Here is a 25,718-nt window from a genome sequence, read left to right on the forward strand (position 1 = left end):
CCAAATTCAACTATTTAGTCCCTATGTGGGATTTTTAAATTTTGGATCATTGAGAACAAGTATCAGTTCCTCTCTGGAGTTGGGGTTGGAAGGAGTGAGGGGGGACAGCTCCTAGGGGCTGCACTTCTTCCTGGAGAGAACTCATCAGAAAATGACGCCCAGATGCAGAGAGACAGAAAGGTGAGGTGAAGAGGTAATATGGAGTTCGAGTCCTTGGTTCTAGGCTATCTCTGAGGACCAACTGCACTCTTGCCCTTCCTCTTTGTTAACTCCTCTTTTGCCCAAGTTGGGGTCCTCTCTGTATAAACAAACAGGTCCAGAACAATACACAGCTTTCTTAAGTAGACCTTCAATGAAGATAGTTCTGGCTTATCTGTTCTCCCTATACCGTGCTCCCCCCCCAAACCTAACTGTCCACTTTCCCAACCTTCTGCCAACAGCTACTCCAGATGGGTAACTAGAGTCTGTGTATAAGAATGGCTGTCACTTCTTCCCATCTGGCCACTGTTCAGAAGGGTAGTTCAAGACTGCATCTTAAAGCAGTCGTGACAACTTGCTGATTCACACAGAGCACGTGGCCACCTCAAACCCCCAGCTTTTTTCATGTAAACCAAGGAAGCCAGGATTTTCTCTCTGCCATGCCACAATTGAATAATTCCATTTGTTTTGTTGTGTGTGTGTGTGTGTGTGTGTGTGTGTGTGTGTGTGTGTGTAGGGGAGGGAATGGGGAAGGGATGAAGTTTGAGACCTAATTGCAGATAAACACTTAGTCTTGTCAAATATTACGTGTTAGCTTGGGGCCACTGTCCCAGCCTGTCTGTGACTGTGGTGACTCAAGATTCCATCATCAACAGCAAAGCTTCCCAACTAGTCTACCAAATGGAATGGGTTACAGATGTGCCAGAATATTCATTCCCTCAGTTCTCTGCTTGGTGGAACAAAGCTTAGAGCTCTGAATCCATGTCAGTGGCTTTCAACTCTGACAGCTTTATCATCTTCTGAGTATTCCTATTTCAAGTCTCCATAGTTCTGGTAACATAGGAAATTAAATTTTTCATAAAATAAAAGTATTTCCTGGGGCTGGGTGGCTCAGTCAGTTAAGCATCTGACTCTTCATTTTGGCTCAGGTCATGATCCCAGGGTTGTGGGATGGAGCCTCACCTAAGGCTCTGCGCTGAGTATGGAGCCTGCTTAAGATTCTCTCTCTCTCTCTTTCTCTCTCCCTCTGCCCCTCTCCACTGCTTGCTCTCTCTCTCTCTCAAGAAAACAAAAGTATTTACTAACAAAATGATCATTTACGAAATTGGTCTCCATGTAAACATCTCTGCTTGCTTAATCACAGTATATATTTTTATCCAGTTAAGTCATGTCTTTATTGCTTGTTCTCTTCCAGATTTAGGATTTCTCTACAACAAACTATACATGCAGTGTGATTTGGATATATAGGGTTATTCTAGATTTTGGAAAAGATACAGAAATTTATGAGGCTGATAAAAGTAATGTTGGAAAACTGAATCACAAGTAAAGCCACTATCCATTGGAAAGGTTACCAACCGAACAGGAAAAAGTCCATAGGAATGCAGCCTGATAATCAAAACTGAATTATAGGAATACATAATGATTGAGAAGAGGCTTTGAAAACTGTAAAAGTCAATTATATTTCAATACAACTGTTTTTAAAAAGTCAAATGTGAAATAAGGAATGTTTTCTTTTGTTAGCATAAAACTGTCACAAAAATGTCCTCAACCCCTCTTGCATAAAACCCAGCAACAGCTGATTCAGTCTTTGTATGGATTAAGAATTAGCATACAGCTGAAATTATAATCAAAACTGTATTATGCAACCAAATTAACTTACTTTCTTTTTCTTTTTTTTAATGTTATTTATTTATTTTTGAGAGAGAGGGAGAGCACAGTGGGGGAAAGGGAGAGAGAGGGAAAGAGAGAGAGAGAGAGAGAGAGAGAGAGAGAGAGAACCTGAAGCAGGCTCCAGGCTCCAAGCTGTCAGCACAGAGCAAGATGCAGGGCTCAAACCACGAACTGTGAGATCATGACCTGAGCCAAAGTCAGACGCTCAACCGACTGAGCCATCCAGGCACACCGCAATTAACTTATCTTCTTAATGTTTAGTTTTGCTTTTCAAACAAAGCCCAATTTTTTTAACTTTTATTTTATTTTATTTTTTTAGTATTTACCATTAAAGTTTGACCCCTGCTTAAGAATATCCACTTCCCGGGGCGCCTGGGTGGCGCAGTCGGTTAAGCGTCCGACTTCAGCCAGGTCACTATCTTGCGGTCCGGGAGTTCGAGCCCCGCGTCAGGCTCTGGGCTGATGGCTCAGAGCCTGGAGCCAGTTTCCGATTCTGTGTCTCCCTCTCTCTCTGCCCCTCCCCCGTTCATGCTCTGCCTCTCTCTGTCCCAAAAATAAATAAACGTTGAAAAAAAAAATTTAAAAAAAAGAATATCCACTTCCCCTGACCTTTCCCCAGGACAACCTGTCTTTAAATTATGAACTAAACTCATGTTATTGCCGTCACTGCAACTTTCAGTCATGGTTCCCTGCCCTGTCCACCACAGAAACAGGGAGAAGTCCCACCCCTCTGCTTTATCCACATGACAGGCCTTCCAAACTTGGAAGACAGTTTCCACAATTCCAGTGAAACATCTTTTCTCCACAAGCTTATTTCCTTTAAACATTTATCATCTGACAGAATTTGCAGTTCTCTCATTTACTCCATTCAGTCATTCCAGTTTCCTGAGGGTCTACTGTCTGTGAAGCATTGCTGTAGGAACTGTGTATACAGCAGTGAACAAAAGCCTCACTCTCCTGGGGCTCATGTTCTACTGAAGGAACAGTAAACAAAATGATTGAATGGATGGATGGATGGATGGATGGATGGATAGATATCCTTATATGCCTCCCATTAGAACAGTAAACACTTTTCCAGATAAGCCGACTAGATGCAGGGTAGAAGAGGAGCCTCTCCTCTGACACCAATATTTCTGTTCATAAACCTTCATGTGGCATTAACTTTTTTGAAGGTGACATTGCTCTGTTGACCACGTTTAGCTTACCTCCAGCTAAAACCACTAGATCTCACAAACCCTACTCTTAAAATATTTATTCCTTCACTGTTTCATACAACTGTTTGATTATTTTCTTGGACCCTGTGCTGAATTTTATATTGATCCTTATTAATTTCCAACTTATCTTTAGCCCATCCTTCTAACCACACATTTAGATGAACTAAAATGTGAAACTTTCAAATTGTGGGAACATATTAATATATACACCCAACATCACTGCTTGTCCTCAAGTTTAAGGAAGAAGCAAAGTGCTCATTTTAAAATTGAGTGCTTAAATAAAGCTACTCTCAAATTTTAGACAGTTCTAATCACTACTCCGAGAAAATGACTAACTTGCCTAAAAGCCATGGTTAACTTGGGCTCGTGTTAGCATTAGGTAATCATTTGCACAACATTTGCCATCACTGTAAGACACACATTTTCTCCTCTTTTCCAAGATACATCATTCTTTCCTAATAGACGCTGTGAGGAACTAGCAAAGGGGCCCTCAGGATATCTCAAGTCCCCTTTATTATTCAAAGGGAGCTCCCTGACTTTGGCCTCATAACACTGGACATGCCTGGCATTAAGTAATTAACAGGACAACTGGCTGCTTAATGGCTGTCTCCTTCTAGGACACATACATTTTGCAAGGGCAGGAAGTAAGTTTACTTTTTCATCAAGTCTCCTCAGGACCTTGCAGAGTGCCACCCCCAGGACAGGCACTCCATAAACTCAATACATGTTCATTGAATATAAACATAAATTGGCTCTCATCTCCTTCACTAACTGTGTAACATTGGGTAAACCCTCTAATTCCTCTGGGTCCTTTGTTCATTTTAAACTAAATGGGTTGGGCCAGATAATCCCAAAGTTCCCTTTTCTGATGTTAATATTCTATCTCTCCATCCTGTGGACTCTGGCTCCTAATCCCTGTTGTCCCATCAGAGACTCTAGATTGTTTCCAGAGGATGGGCAAATTGTAACCACATGAACAACCTGGACCGTGGAAGGGACAAGGGAGGAACAATGTTGAAGGGTTTCTATAGCCTCTGGGACTCTGATTTCAAGGTGAACACAAAACAAAAATAAACATTTAGGCTGCCAAAGTAGCATACAATCATTTCGGTATTACATTTTTCCTGAAAAACTTCTAACACAACAACACTTCACAATCACAGTCAGAGACCCCTGGCTACAAACCAAGGCTTTGAGAAATGATAGTCAGAAAGTTCTAGAAAATGAAAGGGGGAATTTGTTTCAGAACAAATAACAACAGGTGGACTCTGTCTGGAATGCTAAATGCCATATCCTGCAACAGAAAGGTTTCCCTACATTTTACATGCTTGAAAAAAATGAGTCAATAGCTAACATTAATATTCTTCTATATGCTAGCATTGATGGGTGTCTTAATGCAAGCCTTAGCTACAACTATAGCCTCAAACATTAGCTGTACATGTAAAAGGAAACTTATTTAGTCCAAATTTAAAATTAGAGCACTTTCATTTCATCATCATCCCCCCATCCGTTTCCTGTGTTATCAGATGTTAGAGAGAGAGCCAGCAGTCTGTTTGTGAACCTGGCAATTTGGCAGACAAAATATGCATGTTCAACCAGCATTCTTCTCAATAAGAACCTGATATGAGTCTAGCCTTGTAAGAGTGATAGGGAAGATACATACATGCAGAAGGCATAAACCCAGAAGAAAAAGTACCAAAGAATTTCCAAAATGACTAAGTCAATTCTAGAGGTCGCTTTTGAACTCTCCAGAGGTCTTCACTTTAATGATCTCCTTTAAACAGGACACACCCAATTTAGTCTCTGCTGCAAAAAGACCCCCCACACCCCCCACTCATGGAACAAACAATTCTCATTGTTAGTTTCTATAATAGCATACTGATTCTTTCGTGGGACAGGTTGTCATACCTGGTACGTTTTTAAGTATGGACACAGTGAAAAAGACATACTCCATCATCCTGTCTTGCTTTGAATCAACTCAAAGTTTCTCTTTAGATGCATCCTGACTACATGACACAAGACAAATCTGCTCCACGGAAATGGTTGACAATCCAAATGACCCCAGCAGCACAGACTGCTAGGAAGGATACTCTCGAGAGGGGTATCTTTCTCTCTAACTGGGGCATTCGAAATGGGCCCAAGAGTAAGGAAAATGGACAACAATCTGCGGACGCACCTACACAGCCAGTCATCCATCCACCCACCATCTATTAGGCACCTGCCACACATAAAACAGCGTTAATGGAGACCAGTATTTTCTTTAAAAACATAAACACAGTGAAAATGAAATAGCCTCCAAGGGTTTTTTCCCCACAGAAAAGGCAATTTTATCAGTTTTTGATTTTGCTTACTGTTCAGTGTCTTGGAAAACCTTCAACCACTGTTTGTCTAAATTTTACTAAAATTGCTAAATTAGGAAGTCTTCTGCTCAAAAGTCCATATGACAAGCCTACTGTGGTTTCAGTAATTTCTCCAAAGTGTAAAGAGTCATTTACAGCATAAATCATCCTATTTCATTGGCCGTCTCAGACACACTCTCAGTCATGTGAATGGCAGTGGAAACTAAATCGAAAAGCTGTCAAAACACCCTGTAATGACAGGGAAATTAACAAACCCATTTTGTCATGCATATTTGCCCTCATTTCCCCTGTCCCATTATCTTCCTATAGACTCACATTCATAAATTTGCACATAGACCATAATAAACAGTACATGTAAAATGTTAGATACACACATTCTTTCATTCCCACGCATATAATGGCATCATGTTATATTCTCCTAAGACTGAACTTGGGGTACTGTCCACGAACAGAAAGTTATTATTATGTCATTTAAGGTTCTGTTTAAAATTCTGTTGTGAAGGAGAACTTGTTAGCTGAAATAAAACACTATCTTGTAATGGGGTTTTGAAAACTATCAGCAACGCAATGTAAGCCGTGTAAAACCACACACAGTAAAACCACATACAATTTCACAGCCGTAAAAGTCTCAGATGCCAACGTGTACTCCTCCCAGCTTTTTAAAAAGGACAAGAACAGATGCAGAATGACCTGCCCAAGGTGGCAAAAGAAGTCAGTATCAGAGTCTGTGAAATATACACTCATATTCTCTCACTTCTTGTCATCAAAGCTGTAGTACCCTAAGACATCAATCCAAATTTGATTTGACAAAAGTTAAAATATGACTCAATGAAAGTAGCAGGCATTAGCCCATACAGGGTGAGTGAAGGTGCAGACACCACAGAAATAACACAGACCAATACCATAACACTCCCCCTAATCCAGAAGATCAACCCAATGAAGCTGAGAAAACGGGCAAGGAGTTTATATAAAGGAATTTAACCTGAAGTCCAACCTGTTTGGATTAGCTGGGTACAGGTCCAACTCCTTCCTCTAGATCCATAAAATCCCCATGACTCCATCATTTTTCTCTTTTAAAATGCTTAACTGAAAGTAAAACATGAACATGGTAGAAAAATGGAAACATGGGAGAAATGTCTGAGACAAAAAACCCTCCATCCACCCAAAAGCAACTACTATCAAAAATTTCTTAGACAGATACCATATGTTTTCACTCTTATGTGGATCCTGAGAAACTTAACAGGAACCCATGGGGGAGAGGAAGGAAAAAAAAAAAGAGAGAGAGAGAGAGAGAGAGAGAGAGAGAGCGGTTAGAGTGGGAGAGAGCCAAAGCATAAGAGACTCTTAAAAAATGAGAACAAACTGAGGGCTGATGGGGGGTGGGAGGGAGGGGAGGGTGGGTGATGGGTATTGAGGAGGGCATCTTTTGGGATGAGCACTGGGTGTTGTATGGAAACCAATTTGATAATAAATTTCATATATTTAAAAAAAATTTTCTTGGGGCGCCTGGGTGGCTCAGTTGGTTAAGCGTCCAACTTCGGTTCAGGTCATGATTTTGCAGTTTGTGAGTTCAAGCCCCGCATCAGGTTCTGTGCTGACAGCTTGAGCCTGCTTCAGATTCTGTCTCCTTTTCTTTCTGCCCCTCCCCTGCTCACACTCTGTCTCTGTCTCTCTCAAAAATAAATAAACACTAAAAAAAAATTTCTCATATATCCTTCTAGGAAAAAAAGCTCTCTATGCATATATGGGTATAAATATAACTTTTGCTTGTAGATATATATATATATATATGCAAGCACCCTGATTTGATTGTCTTCACAGAGGCTGCCACAAGCTCATTCTCACTAGTCCAGATGATAAACTGGTCATTTCAAGGACAGAAATCCTGTTGTTAATCAAACCTAATGTTGTCTTAAATGACACTGAACTTCTGGAACCTGGGAATACAGCTAAATAGCTAACACAATGTAGAAATGGAAGAAAGGAAATAAAAAGATAAAGAGGTGTTGTATACTGACCAGCACCTGGCAGATAGATGCCCATTCAGTACTTTCTGAATGACTGACCAAATATATGAACGAATGTTGAAACCAGGATAGGCATGTTGTTGATACATACGACATTCAACACATTAAAATATTAACTGATAGGGCCCTAAATCTCCAAAACATAAGCACCCTTCTTGATCTATACCATCCAATATCGTAGCCACTAGCTACAGGTGGCTATTGAACATTTGCGATGTGTTCTCTAAGTGTAAAATATGCACCAGATTTCAAAGACTTAGTACTTTAAAAAACTATGAAATATCTCATTGATAATATTTATATTGATTATATGTTGAAATGACAATATTTTAGATATATTGGCTTAAGTAAACCATATTATTAAATTAAGTCACTTGTTTCCTTTTATTTATTTCTTTTCTGCCGCTACAAGTAAACCTTAAATGTTACGTGTGGCTCACATGACACATTTCTTGGATAGCACTGCTCTAAAACATAGGCACCATTACAACAGTGACTAGGTCCATCCTTCCCTGCTTTATCCCAGCATAGGACTTTGGAAATAGTAGATGCCCAATAAATACGTACCAGGTGAAAAGCTGTTTGTGGTATGTAGATAAGGCCATGAGTAGGCCTTGGACTACATGGCAGGAAACCCTTGCTCTCATCCTAGTTTTATGGACAAGCAGCTGTGTGACCTTGGGCAAGTCATTGAACCTGCCGAGGCCTTGTTTTGCTCATCTTTAAAAAGGACATGATAACAATGTCTTCCTTATAGGAAAATTGCATGGACCAAATGAAATAATGTCTACCAAAATGGGTAAAAGAGATGTCAGGTCCCTCCTAAGTTCTAGTATTCTCTACTACCAACAGTCCCAGGAGAAGCAAGATGCAAAAAACACGGAAAGAACAGGTTAAGAAACTAATGGATGAAATTCCTGTATCTAGCATTTCCATTCTGGCACATGACAGAAAATCGAGACAAAGACAAGTGCAAACAAGATTCTCCCAGGAATGGAAACTTGAACATATATCACTCCCTCTTCACTACATCTCACCAACCAACCACGGCTGACAAAGGGACTTGCAGATACGTTCCTCAAGAGGCCACAGAAAGGCTCATGAACTGGGAGGAGACAGCCATCTCTGGGTGGCTGACGAAGCAGCAGGGGTGGCCAATTGCCCTATGCCACATGGGGCTCACAGCTCTGTGGGAAAATTCATAACCCTGGGCGGGGGGGGGGGGGGGGGGGGTGGCTCACAGGCCTCAGGGGGAAAGTTCCATGGGCCCAAAAATCTATTAGTCCTCACTAATTGCTTCAGGCGTAGCTAGGGGCATGAACTTACCTTTTTCTACAAGGCAGTCAGGGTACCTGGCAAGGGAAATCCAAAGGGCCCTGGGACAGGCTGTGGCTTGTTAGTGAACACCAGGATGGACTTCAGCTATCCCAGCCGGGGATCTTCTTCCCCAAATCAAAGATTATTGTAAAAAGGGAAGACTGTATTGAAGAAAGCATCCTTCTGCAGGAGGCATTTAAGGAGCCTTCAGGAGCCAACTGCAGAGTGGTTAACCCACAGCAGAGAAAGAGCAGTCCAACCACCCACAGCCTTGAGGCAGAAGAACAGCAGAACAAAAATAGTCCATTTCAAGAGGCCAAAGGTCAGTTCTCCCCTCGGCCTCTGCAAGGAACCACAGAAGCCCCAGAAGTAAATGACTTACCATCGGTAAGGCCACCGCACTGAGGAAAGCAAGGAGGGTGCGGTGACTTCCCCTTAGCTACAAGGGTCTGACTCTCTCTCCTCCCTTCTCTAAGGGCTGCTCCCTGTGACGCGGAAGCGAGTCTCGCCTTGGCCAAGCTCTGAGCTCCTGAGACGTGTGCCCCGTGACTTGCCTCGAAACAACCCACAGGGCCGGAGCCACCGACTTCTCCTCTAACCAGAGCACTAACAGGGCACCAGACATGGAGCAGAGCCTCCAGAACATGGCTGTGCAGCAGAACCAACAGCAAGGCTTGTTGAAATTCACATTCTAACCCCCCTGAGATTCTGGTTGGGCAGCTCTGGGGTGGGGGCCCACGCACGTGCACTTTAAACACAGCGGAGGGGCAATGCCAATACCCAGCCTCACTTGTGAACGTGTGGTCTAGCGAACTCGGGGAAGCTTCACTGTCCCTGATTCTTCCACAAGCTTTCTTCATCCCTCTTGTCTCCACGTGGAAAAGAAGGGCGGTGAGAGCAGACTTGGGGGAAAGCAAGGCAAAGTGGAGAGCCTGAAGGTTCTAGAGTCTGAAGGCCCTCAGTTCCAAAGAGAGCTGTTCTTGGTCTTTACGCAAGTCAGTTAACCTCTCTGAACCTCAGTTTTCTTATCTGAGGAATGGCAATAAAACCATCCACCCACTCTGGGTCAGGGGGTTGGTGCACATAAAGTGTCCGCTGTATTACACTTAATAACAGTCACAGAAGCATTCATGTTATTATTAGCTCTTTCAGTAAGGGGAAGGAACAGTGCATGGCAGCTCTCCATGAGTATCTCTGCAAGAGAAACTGCACATGAAAATAACTGACTTAATGAGGCATAAAGGGAAAGAAAAAAATTAAACTATAACAACAACAAAAAACTGTAATAAGAGGAGCCATGGATTCAGGTCACAGGGAGACGCACGGAGCAGGCATGTCGTCCCATCTCTGGGAACTCGACAGAGAGGAGACTGGGGACATCGATAAGAGACTTACGAAGATTTGGGCACAAGGCTGCAGGAAGATATATTGCAACATTATTTATAAAAAGGGAAAATTGGCAATAACCTACAGGCATTAAAAAAATTTTTTTAAACATTATGATGAACATATGTTACTTCATTTCAGAAAAAAAAAGTTCCTTTTTCATTTCAGGAGGAGATTTTGGAATCCGCTTGAAGAGCTGAAAGCATTTTTAAATATCCAATTGTTTTTCTTTTAAACTCCAGTATAATATTCAGATTATAACATTCATATCAACAAAGGAAGGCCAGAGGTGGGCATCTAAATTTTCCCCGTGGAAACAAAAGGCAAAATACATTATAATTTTGGGTACCATCAAAACTTCTAAAGTACGGGGGCGCCTGGGTGGCGCAGTCGGTTAAGCGTCCGACTTCAGCCAGGTCACGATCTCGCGGTCCACGAGTTCGAGCCCCGCGTCAGGCTCTGGGCTGATGGCTCAGAGCCTGGAGCTTGGTTCCGATTCTGTGTCGCCCTCTCTCTCTGCCCCTCCCCCGTTCATGCTCCGTCTCTCTCTGTCTCAAAAATAAATAAACGTTAAAAAAAAAAATTAAAAAAAAAAAAAACTTCTAAAGTACGAACAGCATGAGGATGGATGGGGAGAGGCGAAAAGAAAACAATGCATATAAAGAAGCAGATAAGGTCTCTGGTGGAACACTGGATAATATTAGAAGAATTAGGTTTAGTGCTTCCCTTCCCTCTACATGCACACACATACACACATGCACGCAACGATGAGGATTGTGGAAATAAAACTCAATATCACCTATCAAGCCCTTTCCCACGCAGACTAACAATCTATTTTTATATTCCAGTGAGCTCTGCAGCAAAGAATTAGCAAAGCTCCAGTTAAAAGAGGAAATAATTTCTGTACTGTACCTACGTTTTCTCACTTCCTTATTTTAAAATAATCGCCCAATAAATCAAAAAACAAAATCCAGAACAACAGTCCAGTGTTCTATGCACTGGGTATGTATCACTGCAGACATTTTGGAACTACACAAAATCAGCTCAAGTGTTCTGAGTCATTTGCCATCTTCCTGGAAAACTTATAATGATATATTACAGCACTGGGGGCTGGAACAAACCTTCCAAATCATGTGGTCCAACCCCATCATTTTACAGATGTAGATCTTGGGAAACAAACTGGCTGCTCCAACACACCAAAGGCTCTAATTAAAACATCTGCTCAATTTTAAGGTGGCTGACAAATTTGAAGAGAGGGGTGGGAAATAAAATAAAACCTCCAAAACACTTTTTTAGTGGAATAGTAATGATGATCAGCAGGCCTATTAAATGAAGAAGCAGTAAGGATTGTGATGGAAGTGTACCCCCACTCCAATGTCAGGACCACTTACATCTGGAAAACTGAAATTAAAAGTTGCCAGAGCTCACACATCACATCTGTGAGTACGGGCAGAGGAAGAGAACTCCAGAGCTCTGCCCTGAAGTCTATTGGCCTAAGCACCGAACACTGACCTAATTTTGTACTTAAACTGACAGGTATCCAGGAGTCGCCTCATGCGATGGTGCTTCTATTTACAGAATAGTGAAGATTTGAGAAAATGGCCTGTGCACAACGGAGGGACATGACCACTGACCTGGCAAAGGAAGCGGGGCTTGGACCCTTGCTCACATACTCAGTGGACCCTTGACCAGCACAGCATCACTTGGGCACTTGTTAGAAATGAAGAATGGTTGGGGCGCCTGGGTGGCGCAGTCGGTTAAGCGTCCGACTTCAGCCAGGTCACGATCTCGCACTCCATGAGTTCGAGCCCCGCGTCAGGCTCTGGGCTGACGGCTCAGAGCCTGGAGCCTGTTTCCGATTCTGTGTCTCCCTCTCTCTCTGCCCCTCCCCCGTTCATGCTCTGTCTCTCTCTGTCCCCAAAATAAATAAAAAACATTGAAAAAAAAATTAAAAAAAAAAAAAAAAAAAAAAGAAATGAAGAATGGTGGGCCCCACCCAGACCTCCAGAGTCAGGATGTGCATACTGATGAGATCCCCAGGTCCTCCCACACATGTTAAAGTTTGAGAATTGCTTATTTAGATAACGTGTTGGCAAAAGAAGTGTGACTACCTATAACCCCATTTAATCTAAGTTTCTAGAATAATTACCTTATTACCAATTCTACTCTCTAAAGCTTTTGATCTTTAAGCCTTACTTTAAATTCTAAATGGTCTAAATTTTAGCCTAAATTTCAAATGGTCTCAGCAGATATCTTAGCAAGTAGTCATGTTTTTTTCAAAAGGCACACATGCTGGGAGCTTTACCATTTTTAAGGATTACATTTTAAGGATTATAAATTAAGGTCTTTTCTTCCTGCTGTTTTCTGCTGAGGTCACAGTAGGAACATGACCAGTATTTCTTCAGGAGGAAGTTAGAAACCTTGGAGAGACCTGTTGAGGAGGAAGACTGTATTCAGAACAGAAATGTGTTCCCGGTGAAAAAGAGGAATTTCATGTAAGGGAATTTTATGGCCAAGAGGCTGTGAAGGTCACATGGTCCAACCACGGTTCCAAAGCTGAATCCCTTTAGGCCATATCTGCAGTCTCCACTCACATACTTCCGGTGATGTGGAACTCACCACCTCCAAAGTCAATCCATTCCATCTTTGCACAATCTAATTGTTAGAAAGGTTTCCTGAAATTTCTCTCCCTATAGCTTTTAACAGCCCTATAATCAGTAACCCCATAATTATGGTCCCTACCATCAATTTAACCCCATTATCAATTTTCCATTACAGTTCCCACTGGGATTTTTCTTTCTTACACATTTCATGTATTTATTTCTATGAGAGTAGAGTATGTGTAGTAGAGGGGTATATGAAAATTCTATCTTTTGCTTTTATTTTGAGGCACTTTAGGAAAACCTCATGTGTACAAGAGAAGTATTAAAATAAATTATTTTGGGGTGTCTGGGTGGCTCATTCAGTTAAGTGTCCAACTCTCAATTTCAGCTCAGATCATGGTCTCACGGTTTGTGAGATCAAGCCCTATGTTGGTATTGATGCTGACAGCACAGAGTCTGCCTGGGATTCTCTCTCTCCCTCTCTCTCTGCCCCTCACCCACTCGCACATGCATACGTTCTCTGTCTCAAAAATAAAGAAACATTTAAAATAAAATAAATGATCACAAGTTATAGAGAATGTAACTAAGGACATAATTATATAAGAAACCTAGCTTGGGTTAGTACTGTTCTTCAACATTGTTTTAACTGGAAGCTTCCTGAGAGTCAAAGCAGGTATGAAATGGGATAAGAAGGTGAATGCTTCAAAATGTTTGAGACTTTTGCCTGGGTGGCTCAGTCAGTTAAGCGTCCAACTTCAGCTCAGGTTGTGATCTCCCAGTTTGCGAGTCCAAGCCCCATGTCAGGCTCTGAGCTGTCAGCACAGGAGCCTGCTTCAGATACTGTATCTCCCTCTCTCTTTCTCTGTCCTTCTCCCACTCACCTCTGCCTGTATATCTCCCTCTCTCTCTCTTAAAAATAAACATTAAAAAAAGTTTGAGACTCTCTGGCCTTGGGGAGTCCTAGATTATTAACCCTGGAAAGTATAGTAGATCAAGCCTAATTCTGCCACTTCTCTGCCGCTTATGGAGAAGAAAACTGAAACCCAAAGAGGGTAAGTGATTTGCCCAATACTGGGCATCCAGTTAGCAGCAGAACCAGGCAATAGGGTGTCCCTACCCCTCTTCATTGTCCTATTTGGCATACTGCCAGACTCTGAGTCTTGAGTCTGTTACAGAAGTTTTCCCAGCATAAAAATCAGAGCACCACATTACTGGGCCAAGCAAAAGGCTAAGCGTACCTAAAAAGCAAACCCAAGCCATCCGGCACACACAGGATACCTCAAATCCCAAAGTTCACAAAGTCTAACACCAGATCAGAAAGTTATACTGGAGCCATAAGCCATCCTACTTCTTTCTCCTTCCCAGAATTCCACTTGTCCCTCCATATCCATTGATTCTGAACCACAGAGTTGCCACTAAGAAGCTTATTTTAATCTCCCATTAAAATAATCTCTTTCTGATGACAGGTTAGTTGTTCTCAGAACAGAAACACCACTGTGAAACATGTCATTTGTCCTGAAACACTTAAAGCTAAAGGTTCATAGCATACTGAACCAGAGTCATTAGTAAAAAGTAAATGATTATAGGCAACCAATTTCAGGCACTACACATTGGATGCATTCAAACAATATTAAAATAATCCTTTTTATCATGTAGTTTTTAAACTAACACCACTGGAATTTTTATTTTTAAGTTGTTTGTTTCTTTATTGAGGGAGAAAGAGAGAGAGAATGAAAGTAGGGGAGGGGCAGAGAGAGAGGGAGAAAGAGAATCCCAAGCAGGCTCCACACTAGCAGATGCAGGACCCAAGCCCACGAAGCCCATGCGATCATGAGCTGAAACCGAGAGCCAGACGCCCAACCGACTGAGCCATCCGGGCGCCCCCACCACTGGAATATTTTAAAGAACCATCTGTTAGATCACTCATCATGAGATGCCAGTGCAGTGCCAATACATCCATGGAGCTCTGAATGACTGGCCTGCCCACGAGATCATAATGGAGCACTGCACTGACCTAAGCACATCCACAGAAACAACCATTTGTGTTTCAGTTCTTTGTTAAGTGTAGGCAGATCAAAAATCCCTCAAAGGGACAACCTGCAATCATGCAAGATTGAATTATGTGCTTTTTCTATCATTGTGTCCTTCTGAAGTCAAGAAAAGCAAACCCTAGAAGAATTAGTTATCCAGGCCCCAGGCATTTCAGGTGAGACATCTTTTATATTAACACTAGCCGTATTACAAATTAGCCAGGATCCCACGATGCTGAAAGATCTAGTCCTATTTATTGGTTTAGAGCTAGCAGCTTAGTCCTAGATAAAAAGTATCTAGGAAGCTATATTAGCTTTTTAAGGTCACTGAGTATTAGTGAATTCTTGATTCAGTTCATCGAATGAGATGAGGTGGATGAGCCAAATTAATGCCCAAGTCATAGCAGGGATAATTGAGCATAGTTAAATCAGCCCATAATTTTCCAGGCTTCTTGGCTGGCCTCAGGTATAAGAGATCTCAAGTGGCAAGAGAACAGAGATAAACACAAAGCCCACTCATAGCCCACAGTGGGGCAAAAATAGAAAACAAAAGAGGAAGAAGAGCTGTGACAGGCCTCCATCCCAGAGCACGTCTTCCGTTACTGTTAATCGGAGTGTATGTCACACTTCCTGGGGCCACTGAAATCATTAGCCCCGGCAGAGAGGATCGGAATTGTCCCACCTTAAAAGGAGAAACAGGGCAAAAGACAGAAGCTAGGCTAGCGGGAAACTGAGAAGGATATTTCTCTATAAACATGTTATCCGAAATAGCACATTTTCAACAAAAATCTTAAGGTCAGTGACAATAAAATGGAAGTGGCTTACAAGCAGGAAGTCTATGTCATCTGAAATGTCTGGTGGTGGGGGGGCCTGGACTGGTCATTGTTTTAGGGCTTGCTTATCTTTACTTGAGAAGACACCCTTACCTTCCGAAATGGCCTTCTTCACGGCCGCCACGTAGGTCTCGGGCTCGTCCTCGCAGGTGAGCTCCTGCCAGTGCGCCCAGTCTGGAAAGTAGTCCAGGAACTCCTCGCTGTCCTGCACTCCACAGAGCAGGCGCACCACACGGTGGGGGGGATGGAGGGCTCTCTGCAGCAGGGGCAGCAGGGCCGGCCGGCAGAAGCACTGCACCAGCTCCGCGGACAGCAGCACCACGATGCAGCGCGAGCTGAGGAAGAAGTTCAGGTCCTTGGCTGAGAAGGAGGCCTCGGGGCTCAGCCTGTAAGTCAGCGTCTTCTGGCTACGGACCTGCCGACTGGACAGAAAGAGGTCCTGGAGGTACTGGCACCATTCCTCGGCATCTGGGCCGTAGACGATGAGGATGTCACAACTTCCAACTGCCCCTGAGCAAGAACGAGGCACAGAAGCATGTTGACATACCTGCTCCTTCAGGGCTCCCATCACTTGCGACATAAACCACCCAGACCGGGGTCCTGGCACCCACAATCTTTCATAGTCTGCCCCTGGCATACCTGTCAAGCCTCTTTCCCTACTTAGAGCCTGTGTTCCAGCCCCGTCTCTGCCCAAATATACCCTGCCTTTTCAGATCTTTACATAAGCCGTCACTTCTGATGCGTGCCCTTCCATCCACAGCCGATGCAGTATAAGATGGTGACGAGGAGGGGGAGGACGACAGCAACAGCAAGCTCTTTGTACAGAGCTTACTAGGTTCCAGATGCTCTTCTAGCACACTGCCCAGCAAACTCATTTAATTATCACAGCAACCTTGTAAGGTAGGTAATACCATTAGCCCCATTTTACAGATAAGAAAACTGAGGTGTGGCAGGTTACCTAATTTACCCAAGGTCCACAGCGGCAGAGTCAGAACTTGAATTCAGACAGTTTGGCAGAAGAACCTGGCTCTTTCCTAAATGCAGTGGTTATAAGCACAGGTATACAATCAGGTGGCCACAGTTACCATCCTGGCCCTGTGAATTATTAGCTGTGCAACTTTGGGCAGGTTGCTTAAATATTCTAAACCTCAGTTTATTCATCAGTAAATGGAAATACAATGGCAATACTTGTCAGTGTTTTGTGAGAATTAAATTAGATATTTCATATAAAGTGTGAAGCATAGTGCTTAGCATGTGGTAAACCCCCAATAATGGGTACCTGGTGTCATCATCCTCACATTAATAGAAACCGTTAGGGGCGCCTGGGTGGCGCAGTCAGTTAAGCGTCCGACTTCAGCCAGGTCACGATCTCGCGGTCTGAGTTCGAGCCCCGCGTCAGGCTCTGGGCTGATGGCTCAGAGCCTGGAGCCTGCTTCCGATTCTGTGTCTCCCTCTCTCTCTGCCCCTCGCCCGTTCATGCTCTGTTTCTCTCTGTCCCCCAAAAAATAAATAAACGTTGAAAAAAAAAATTAAAAAAAAAATAGAAACCGTTAATGTAAACAGCAACTGTGGATGAATTAATGCTTTGATCAACATAAAACCATTCGTAAAGTGTCGCTCACCATACCTGTCTGTGACATAGGCTTCCTTCTTCTTCTCATAAAGCATAAATGCCAGAAACAGAGCCCAAAGCCTCAGAGAAGCAGGGAGTTAAAAAAAGCTTCTGGGAATCGCTTAGCTCCAACTCCTCATTTACAGATAAAAGAAACATTTCATCTGAGAAGATGAAGGGACTTGCTTCAATTCAAACTGAGCCTATTAGTCACAAAGCCAGGACTGAACCTCAGGTTGTCTCCTGGTCCCCTGTCCAGTCCTCTCATCTGTCCACCTGCTACCTCCCATCAGGGATTCTGTCAAGAATTTTATGAGTCTTAAAGCATATCTTCCAACTACCCAAAGTTCAAAGAAGCTTGTCTCTTCACATAGCTGTTACTACTGTTGAGAAGCCTCATCGCCCACTAACTCAACAAACTGGTCTCTGAGTTGGAAGGGGTGAGCACAGAGGAATCTCTAAGCATCCTCAATACAATATGATACAAAACAATACAACAGGGATCCTTCCTCCCACTCAGTGAAGGCTCAAGTCTGGTGAAGCTTGGGAATCATCTAAGTTGGGGATTGTCACAATTAAACTACCCCTGGGCCACATTTCACTGAGTGGTTCCTGGCAGAAAGGCCAGAGGAGGGACTGGGGCAAGACCTGAGGCTGTAAACGCTGAAAACATCACGGGACGACTCCCCTTTCCCGACTCCCCTTTCCCGTCCCATGAACACCATATTCAGAGTAAAAACAATGACATCTAATACTAACCCAACACTGTTCTCATTTCCCCCAGGATAATGCTACCAAAATTTTTAAAGTAACAAATCAAAAAAAGTTTGTAGTTTCTTTTTGGAGTGTCTGCTTTTCTGGAGCCCTCATCCATTGCTAACATAAAACCCAACAGACTCGCAATAGGAGCACACTGAACAGTCAAGGAGTACTTTTGAAGGGGAGGTGTGCAAATTTTAGAAGAAGTCAGTTTAGAAGGCAACATGGAAAAAAAAGGGGGGTGCAGTCAGCAATTTTGACGACACCATGGACCTTTATGGCTCTACAGAAGACTCAGTTCTGAGCATCGTCTATTTCCCCAACTGTGAATAAAACCGTCCATCTTAGGCATGCTTCCACTGGTCCCAAAGCTCAAGAAGATTAAACACAAAATTTTAATGTATAGAAGGCAGGGTGACAGCCTGCCTGATCAATCTTTGCTGATTGGTCTTTTTTTTTTTTTCCTGTGTAACATAGTTCTTTGTACCTCATTGGAGAAATAATTTCAGGACTATGGAAGGGATAATATGGGCAAAGCGCCAGAACTATGGAGCTCACCTTGAGAAAAGTAGATTTAAGGCATCATAATACTTTTACCTTCTTTCCGCCCCTCTTTTCTACATGATTGACTTCTCCTCTGAGGTAAATGTTCTTCTAAATGTAGGGGTGCCTGGGTGGCTCAGTTGGTTGAGCATCTGACTTCAGCTCAGGTAATGATCTCACGGTTTGTGAGTTTGAGCCCTGCGTTGGGCTCTGTGCTGACAGCTCAGAGCCTGGAGCCTGCTTCAGATTCTGTGTCTCCCTCTCTCTCTGCCCCTCCCCTGCTCATGCTCTGTCTGTCTTTCTTGTTCAAAAATAAACATTAAAAAATACATTTAAAAAAAAGTGCAAAAGTAAAAAGCAGTAGCCACTGATACCCCCCACCCATGCAGACAAATACACTAGCAAATATCATGTCAACAATTTTTACAAATGGGCTAGAAGGAGAATAAGATCTCAGACAGGGCTGGCTGTGGTCTCATACATTAGCGATGAAGCCACTGGTGATGTTTCCAATAGATGGTAAGGAAATAAGGAAGAGAGAAGAGAACTTTTGAGAACATAATAAGTACTCTTTCGATGGCAACTCAGCTCTTGGAGCACTGACTGACTTAGCAGGAAAGCAGCCCTTCTTATAATCCCTTGACCCCGTGCCCATGAGCAATGTATGCCACTTCTATGAGGAGACAGCGATCCAAAGCAAACCAACAATTTCAAATGACAAGTTCTGGGGTCACTGAGGGAGCGAGTATACTTTACACCCTGGATCCTGCCTCACCGTCACCTGCTCCTCTGTTAACAGCACAACGCAGTATCTACTGGGCATTAATAGACCTCTAGTCATTAAGGAAAGTGTAAATATTAATAATCAGGGAAACTGGGTGAGGAGTATATGAGAACTCTACTATCTTCACAGTTTTTCAATAAATCCAAAACTTCTAAAATAAAGATTTTTAAATACAAATTAAATTTAAAAAGTACTTAAGGGGTTAAGCTCTTCTATAAGGAAAACATACAGAAAATGTCTCATCCCTGGGATTCTGGTGTTACATTTGGCAACCCCCCCACCCCCACCCCGCGCACGCGTGCGCGCGCACACACACACACACACACACACACACACACACACTCCTCTGAGCAAAAGTACTTGAAAAGGAAGTGGTTAGTGTTTCAGACTCATTAATATCACAGCCTACTTGGTCACCCACTTATGGTGTGACTTGAGACGGGTATACGAAGTCTAAGCAAATTTTGCCTCAACGTAAATGAGGACAATGAAATCTATCGCCTTCTTAAATTTTGCTCTGCTACAGAAACTGAAGCTGGGGAAATTCTAAAAAAGTTCCAAAGTGGAAGTTAAAGTTCCTCCACAATGTGCTAGATAACAACACAGGACCAAACGCTTCATCAGCAACTCTCTCTTGTATGAGGAACAGCCTTTTCTTCAAGGATAATTCCCTTCCTGTAACCGTAGATCACTTCCTCACATGTGCCAAATCAATTCTTTCAGTTTTGTTTGTTTATTATGAGAAATTAAATACATGGTCCAACAGGAGTCCATAAATCCTAAACAGGGGTGCCTGGGTGGCTCAGTCGGTTAAGCGTCCGACTCCTGGTTTTGGCTCAGGTCATGATCTTGTGGTTTTGTGGGTTTGCACGCCACGTTGGGCTCTGCACTGACAGCGCAAAGCCTGCTTGGGATTCTCTCTCTCTCTCTCTCTCTCTCTCTCCCTCTCTCTCTCTCTGTCTCTCTGCCCCTCCCCCCACTTGCATTGTTGCTGTCTGTCTCAAAATAAATAAACTTTAAGAAGGTATTTTTTTAAAAAGCAAAAGAAATACAGTGACTGAAAGAGAGGTTCCTTAGAAAGATTCAGAATCCACCTGAGAAAAGAACAGGGAGGAAGTGCCAGGGAGCTTTTCAAATTACCAGTCCAGACCATTTTAGTCTATAGGTGATTCTGGCTCCCTGTTCATCTGTCTTAATAAGCACCATACTGAAGAGGGATGTGAACTAGGAAGGTGACTAGGATAAGGAGGGATCTAGATAATGATTCATGTGAGGAGCTTCCAGACTCTAAAGGTTTCAAGTTCAGAGACTTGACAGGAATATTAAGGGACCTCAAGAATCAGATGAGAATTAAGATCACAAAAAATTAAAGGTACCTTCAAACCCTCTTACCTTCTAAGTCTAGAGGTAGTAGAAAAGTCTGGAGATGAGAGAAACCTCAGAGAAAAAGAGCAGGAAAAGGTATGCAAGCTTTCTTCAAATATCTGGAGGCTGGCACATGGAGGAAAGGAATCTGGTCTTCACTCAGCCACAGACTTGGTCACTTCGGAAAGTCACTTATGGCCTCTGTGTCTCCTCTCTCTCTTGTGTAAATGCAAGAGATGCCATCAGGAGCATAGAGATATTCCAGGGTAGGCTCATTCCATTTTATTTTATCTTGCTTCCCAAGCTCTTTCAAAAACAGGGAGCCAAGATTCTCCTTGATTTCAGCAAGCAAAGATGTCTTTCAAAAAATAAAATCCTGAGGCACCTGGGTGGCTCAGTCGGTTAAGCGTCTGACTTTGGCTCAGGTCATGGTCTCACGGTTCGAGATTTCCAGCCCCGCGTTGAACTCTGTACTGACAGCTCAGAACCTGGAGCCTACTTCAGATTCTGTGTCTCCCTTTCTCTCTGTCCCTCCCCTGCTCCCTCTCTCTCTCTCAAAAATAAACATTAAAAAAAATGTATTAAAAAAATTATAAAATAAAATAAAATACTAATGCTTACCCTTTAGTAGAAGGAAATGTTTTTTTCAATATATGAAATTTATTGTCAAACTGGTTTCCATACAACACCCAGTGCTCATCCCAAAAGGTGCCCTCCTCAATACCCATCACCCACCCTCCCTTCCCTCCCACCCCCCATCAACCAAGTAGAAGGAAATTTTAAAAGACCACATAATTCAGCCTTCAAAAGGAATGTCATGCTGAGACATGCTACAACTTGGATGAACCTTGAAAACATTACGTTATATGAAAGAAAACACAAAAGATGACATACTATATGATCCCATTCATACAGAAGTCCTGAGCATGGAAATCTATAGAGACAGAAGATAAAACATAGGGCTGGGCAGGAGGAGGGAGTGGGAGGGTGATAGCTAAAGCATACAGAGTTTCTTTCTCCCTTTTTTAAAATTTCTATTTCATAATCTGTACCTCCTTCACTCATTTCTCAAAATGAGTTTCTTTTTGAGGTGATGAAAATGGTCTAAAATTGACCATGGTGATGCTTGCACAGATCTGTATAGATACTAAAAAAAACACTGAACTGTATACTTTTTGTTTGTTTTGTTTTTAATTGGATACTTTAAATGGGAAAATTGTATGGTATGTGAATTATATCTGAATAAAACTGTTTAAAATAAAAAGGAGGAGGAGGAGGGGAAGAGGAGACGGAGAGGGAGGAAGAGGACAAGAAGCAGAAGACCATATGGAAGAGTGCCCTAGATGACTCCAGACCCTACAAGTAGTTTGGCAAGAGATAGTCGGGTCTCACTACCACCATGGACCCTTGTACCTCCAGACCTCAGAGAGCCCCAGGGACCCCAGAGGCCCAACTCCTACTTACAGAACCTAAAGTGGGTCTCACCACAAAGTGTGCTGACAACAAGAGAGTCTGAAGCCCTAACCATCACAGATGTCTGCAGAAGCCACTACAGAGCCCATAAATAGCCCCAGGTTTGGCCACTGGGTTACAGTCCCCATCTTCTGGCCCCTTTGGCCATGCCCAACTGGAATCATACACATAGGACACTGGAAGAAGATTTGCTCTGTCTCCTCTGTCCAAAGGTTCTCTCACTTTGCTGCTTCTTGGACTTAACAGCCTAGGGCCTGTTCTCAGCCATGGCAGGAGGTGGGAGTTTCACTGACCTCATCTCCTACTTCTCCCCAATCACCCACCTATTCCACCACTTGCTCTCTGTTCCTTAAATACACCATATACCCCCATCTATTGTTCCTCTGAATGGAAGCACTCTTCCCCCACATGACCCCTCCTTTCAGATCTTTGCTCAAATGTCCCTTTCTCCATAAGGCCTAACCTGGCTACCTCATTTAAAATTATAAACCCAACAGTAGAGGGTAGAGTACCCCCTCTACTGTTTTCCCACTGCTCTTAATCATATCATGTGCTTTCCTTATTAAGCACATTGCCTGCCTTTCCCCAGCATTCCATAAGCTCCATGGGAAAATGACTTATGCCAATTTTGATTATTGAATATACACCTGACACCTAGAAAGTGCCTAGAAACCATAGGCATGCAACAAATATGAGCTGAATGAATGAATTTTCTCTAGATAACTGCTTCAGCTTTCCTATGTAACTGTGGACTATGACCTCACTATTACCACAATACAGCTTCTTCTAACCTCCAGAGCCCCAGTTGAGAGCCAGAAGGCTAAAAGCTAACTGCTTTCCCATTCCCTTTAAAGAATGAGCTTATATTACCAATCTAATAAAACTGTTACCATTGGCCTTCTCTCCTGCTTCCAAAACACCATTAATTAGAAGGCTGAACCTCAGGGGATATGGGGAGAGCTGGCTCTTCATTCAAGCATCTGCCCACATCCTTCAAGAACAGTGTCTTCTCCTGCTGACTAGATTTTAGTTTTCAAGGGGCGTTTACATCCTGTTTATACATGTTATCTCTACTAAAACATGACAAAGTGGTCTAAGAAAATACAAGTAAACCTATTTGCCAACACGGTAACTCTAGTCTTCTCATTTAGTAATTCCCTGTTAACTTACTGATTTCCTGTGCAAGACTGTAAACTCCCTGAGAGCAGAGACTCGGCTCTCCTGGTCACCACTGAGAACACACTTAGGGGCACAATAACCATTACAGTGCATAGTAAGTGCTCCTTAGTCATCTTTATTCTCTCTCTTTTTTTTTTTTTTAGTCATCTTTATTCTTATCATCACTATGTGGTTGGTCCTGGATATCAGAGGCTAGCATTGACAAGTGTATACACCCATGAATGACAGAAGACCCCAAAACTAATGGAAAATGACTCCTGCCACCTTTCGATAGGTAGATTACCCAGTGGCCTCCACTCTTCCCCATTCCCCAAAGTTCTGCAAAGACACAAGAAAAGTAAAGCCAAAAGAATGTTGTTTCTAGATTTCTATCAAAATTCCAGATGAAAAACAAAAGCCTAGGAAGGGCAAGTGGCCCAAGCCACCTTCAATCACACAGCGCCCACCAGGGACAGCCCGAGCGCCCCCTATTGGTCCGGTGCGGCCCTCAGAGAAGCATTTCCCAGGCGCAGACAACGCGGCTTGTTTCTACTGGACGCCGGTTCACACAACTGCAAGAGCCGGGGAAACGACCCTCAGAAGCAACTAGAGCCAGTGACGGCGGGAGAAACGGAAACTTAGAAGACGGGAGACAGGAGAGGTGCAGATGGGGACTGAAGAGAATCGCGCGACAGGCCGGGAAGGGGGATGTGGGAAAGCCAGGACGCGAGGTTTGCGCCGGGGAAGCGGGAAAGAGCAGAAAGCACGCGGGAAAGAGCAGGAAGCACACAGTCCCGCACCGACGTGGCAGAGCCGGGAGCCGGGTGGCGCTCGGACAGCTGTGGGGGGGCGAGGCGGCCAGCCAGCGGGGAGGCTCGGGAGAAGGGCCCGGGCCTGCCTACGCACCTGAGGCTGCCATGGCGCGGGCGCAGCTCACCTGCCCCGCTCGCTGCGTGCGCGGGGCCGGACCGGGCGGCGTCCCGGGGCGCGGGGCGGCAGGGGCGCCGGCTCGGCGCAGCACCAGCCGCCGCTCTGGAGCTTCCTCCACACGGGCTGGGAGGGCCGGTCGCGGGGGCGTGTCCACAGGGCCCGCCCAGCCTGCGGGGCACGGCCCGCGCGGCACCTGCACCCGCGGCCGTTGGGGAGGGGAAGTGAGAACCCCCACCCCACACTGGCCGGGCCGCGGGCCTGCTACCCGCGCGGCCCTCGCTGCTGTGTCCCCAGGAGGTAGGGGGCGTCGCGCCACGTGCGCCTCACTCGCGGCGAAACCAGCCCGCCGGCCACCAAAGGGCAGCCCCAGCTGAAGAGAGTGTTGGGGGAAGCGAGGGGGGGGGGAGGGGAAGGTTGACCTGCCTCAGTGACCTTGGGCGGGGGTGTATCTCAGCACAGCTGGCCAAGCCATCTCCCCATCCCCTGGGGCTTTCTCCCTGAGCTGCTACCAGGGCAGGAAAGGGGAGGGCGCAGGAAGGGGAAGAAGCACCTTCCCTGGCACCTGGCCCTGGGTGCTTGGCGTTGCCCTTGATTACCCTTCAGTGACTTTTCTGTAATTCCTTGGACCTGGTCTCCTGATGGCACATAAGCATTCATGATTATCTCCTATGGTAAATGCATGATACAGTTACTGCCTTTCATGGCTTTGAGATGGCACCTATGGCTCTGTTAATGTCTGAGCTGAAGAAACAAGCCAAAGGCCTTGAGTGGATGCCCACAGGGAGTCAATGCTCCCCGAGGTTCCAGCAGGCCTGAGTCCAGAGCTAGAGCTCTCCATTCACCCCTGCACTCACTTGCTGCTCTTTGCTCTCCTCCCTTTGCCTGCTTCTATAATTGATCTGAACCCTTGGAGTTCTGTGCCCTTGGAGTCCTCAAAAATGCAGAGTCTAGAAGACAGATCCAGAGAGCAGAGATGAAGGAAAGATAGGACTCAAGTATAAGTGGAAATAAATGAAATGGATTTAGGAATGGAAATAGGGCTGAGGCCTATAATTATAATTTTTTACCGTTGCCATAACAAATTACCACAAACTTAGTGGCTTAAAATAACACAAATTTATTATCTTCCTGCTCTGGATTTCAGAAGTCCAACAGAAGTCCCGCTGGGCTAAAATCAAGGTTATCAGCAGGGCTGGGTTCCTTTCTAGAGGCTCTAGAAGAGATCCATTTCTTTGCCTTGTTCGACTTCCAGAGTCTACCCACATTCCTTGGCTCATGGCTCCTTTCCTCTATCCTCAGAACCAGAAACATAACCTCTCTTTGAGCCAGCTTAGAATATCACATCTCTCTCTGACTCTCTGACCTCCTCCCTTTTCCACTTTAAGGACATTGATCCCACCCAGATAATCCAGGAAAATCTCGCTTTTTTAAGAGACACTTAAAATACCTTAATAT

At 44.0% G+C, this 25,718-nt stretch overlaps 1 protein-coding gene across 3 annotated transcripts in view; it reads right to left on the reverse strand.

Annotated features, from left to right (window-relative positions):
- PIK3AP1 (phosphoinositide-3-kinase adaptor protein 1) overlaps positions 1-24,374 on the reverse strand; it is a 119,894-nt gene extending 95,520 nt beyond the window's left edge. The window contains exons 1-2 of one of the 3 annotated variants that reach the window (XM_047825113.1): positions 24,240-24,374; positions 15,733-16,149 (exon numbers count right to left, since the gene is read on the reverse strand). In XM_047825113.1, the coding sequence (XP_047681069.1) occupies positions 15,733-16,149; positions 24,240-24,252 (430 nt within the window). In that variant the 5' untranslated portion in view covers positions 24,253-24,374. Of the gene's footprint in view, positions 1-6,437; positions 6,523-15,732; positions 16,150-16,918; positions 16,947-24,239 lie in introns of those variants that run through there. The other 2 variants (XM_047825114.1, XM_047825115.1) reach the window with 2 other exon arrangements.
- Between the last annotated feature and the right edge of the window lie 1,344 nt (positions 24,375-25,718).

The sequence above is a fragment of the Prionailurus viverrinus genome, chromosome D2, assembly GCF_022837055.1.
Source record: "Prionailurus viverrinus isolate Anna chromosome D2, UM_Priviv_1.0, whole genome shotgun sequence".
Taxonomy (NCBI): domain Eukaryota; kingdom Metazoa; phylum Chordata; class Mammalia; order Carnivora; family Felidae; genus Prionailurus; species Prionailurus viverrinus.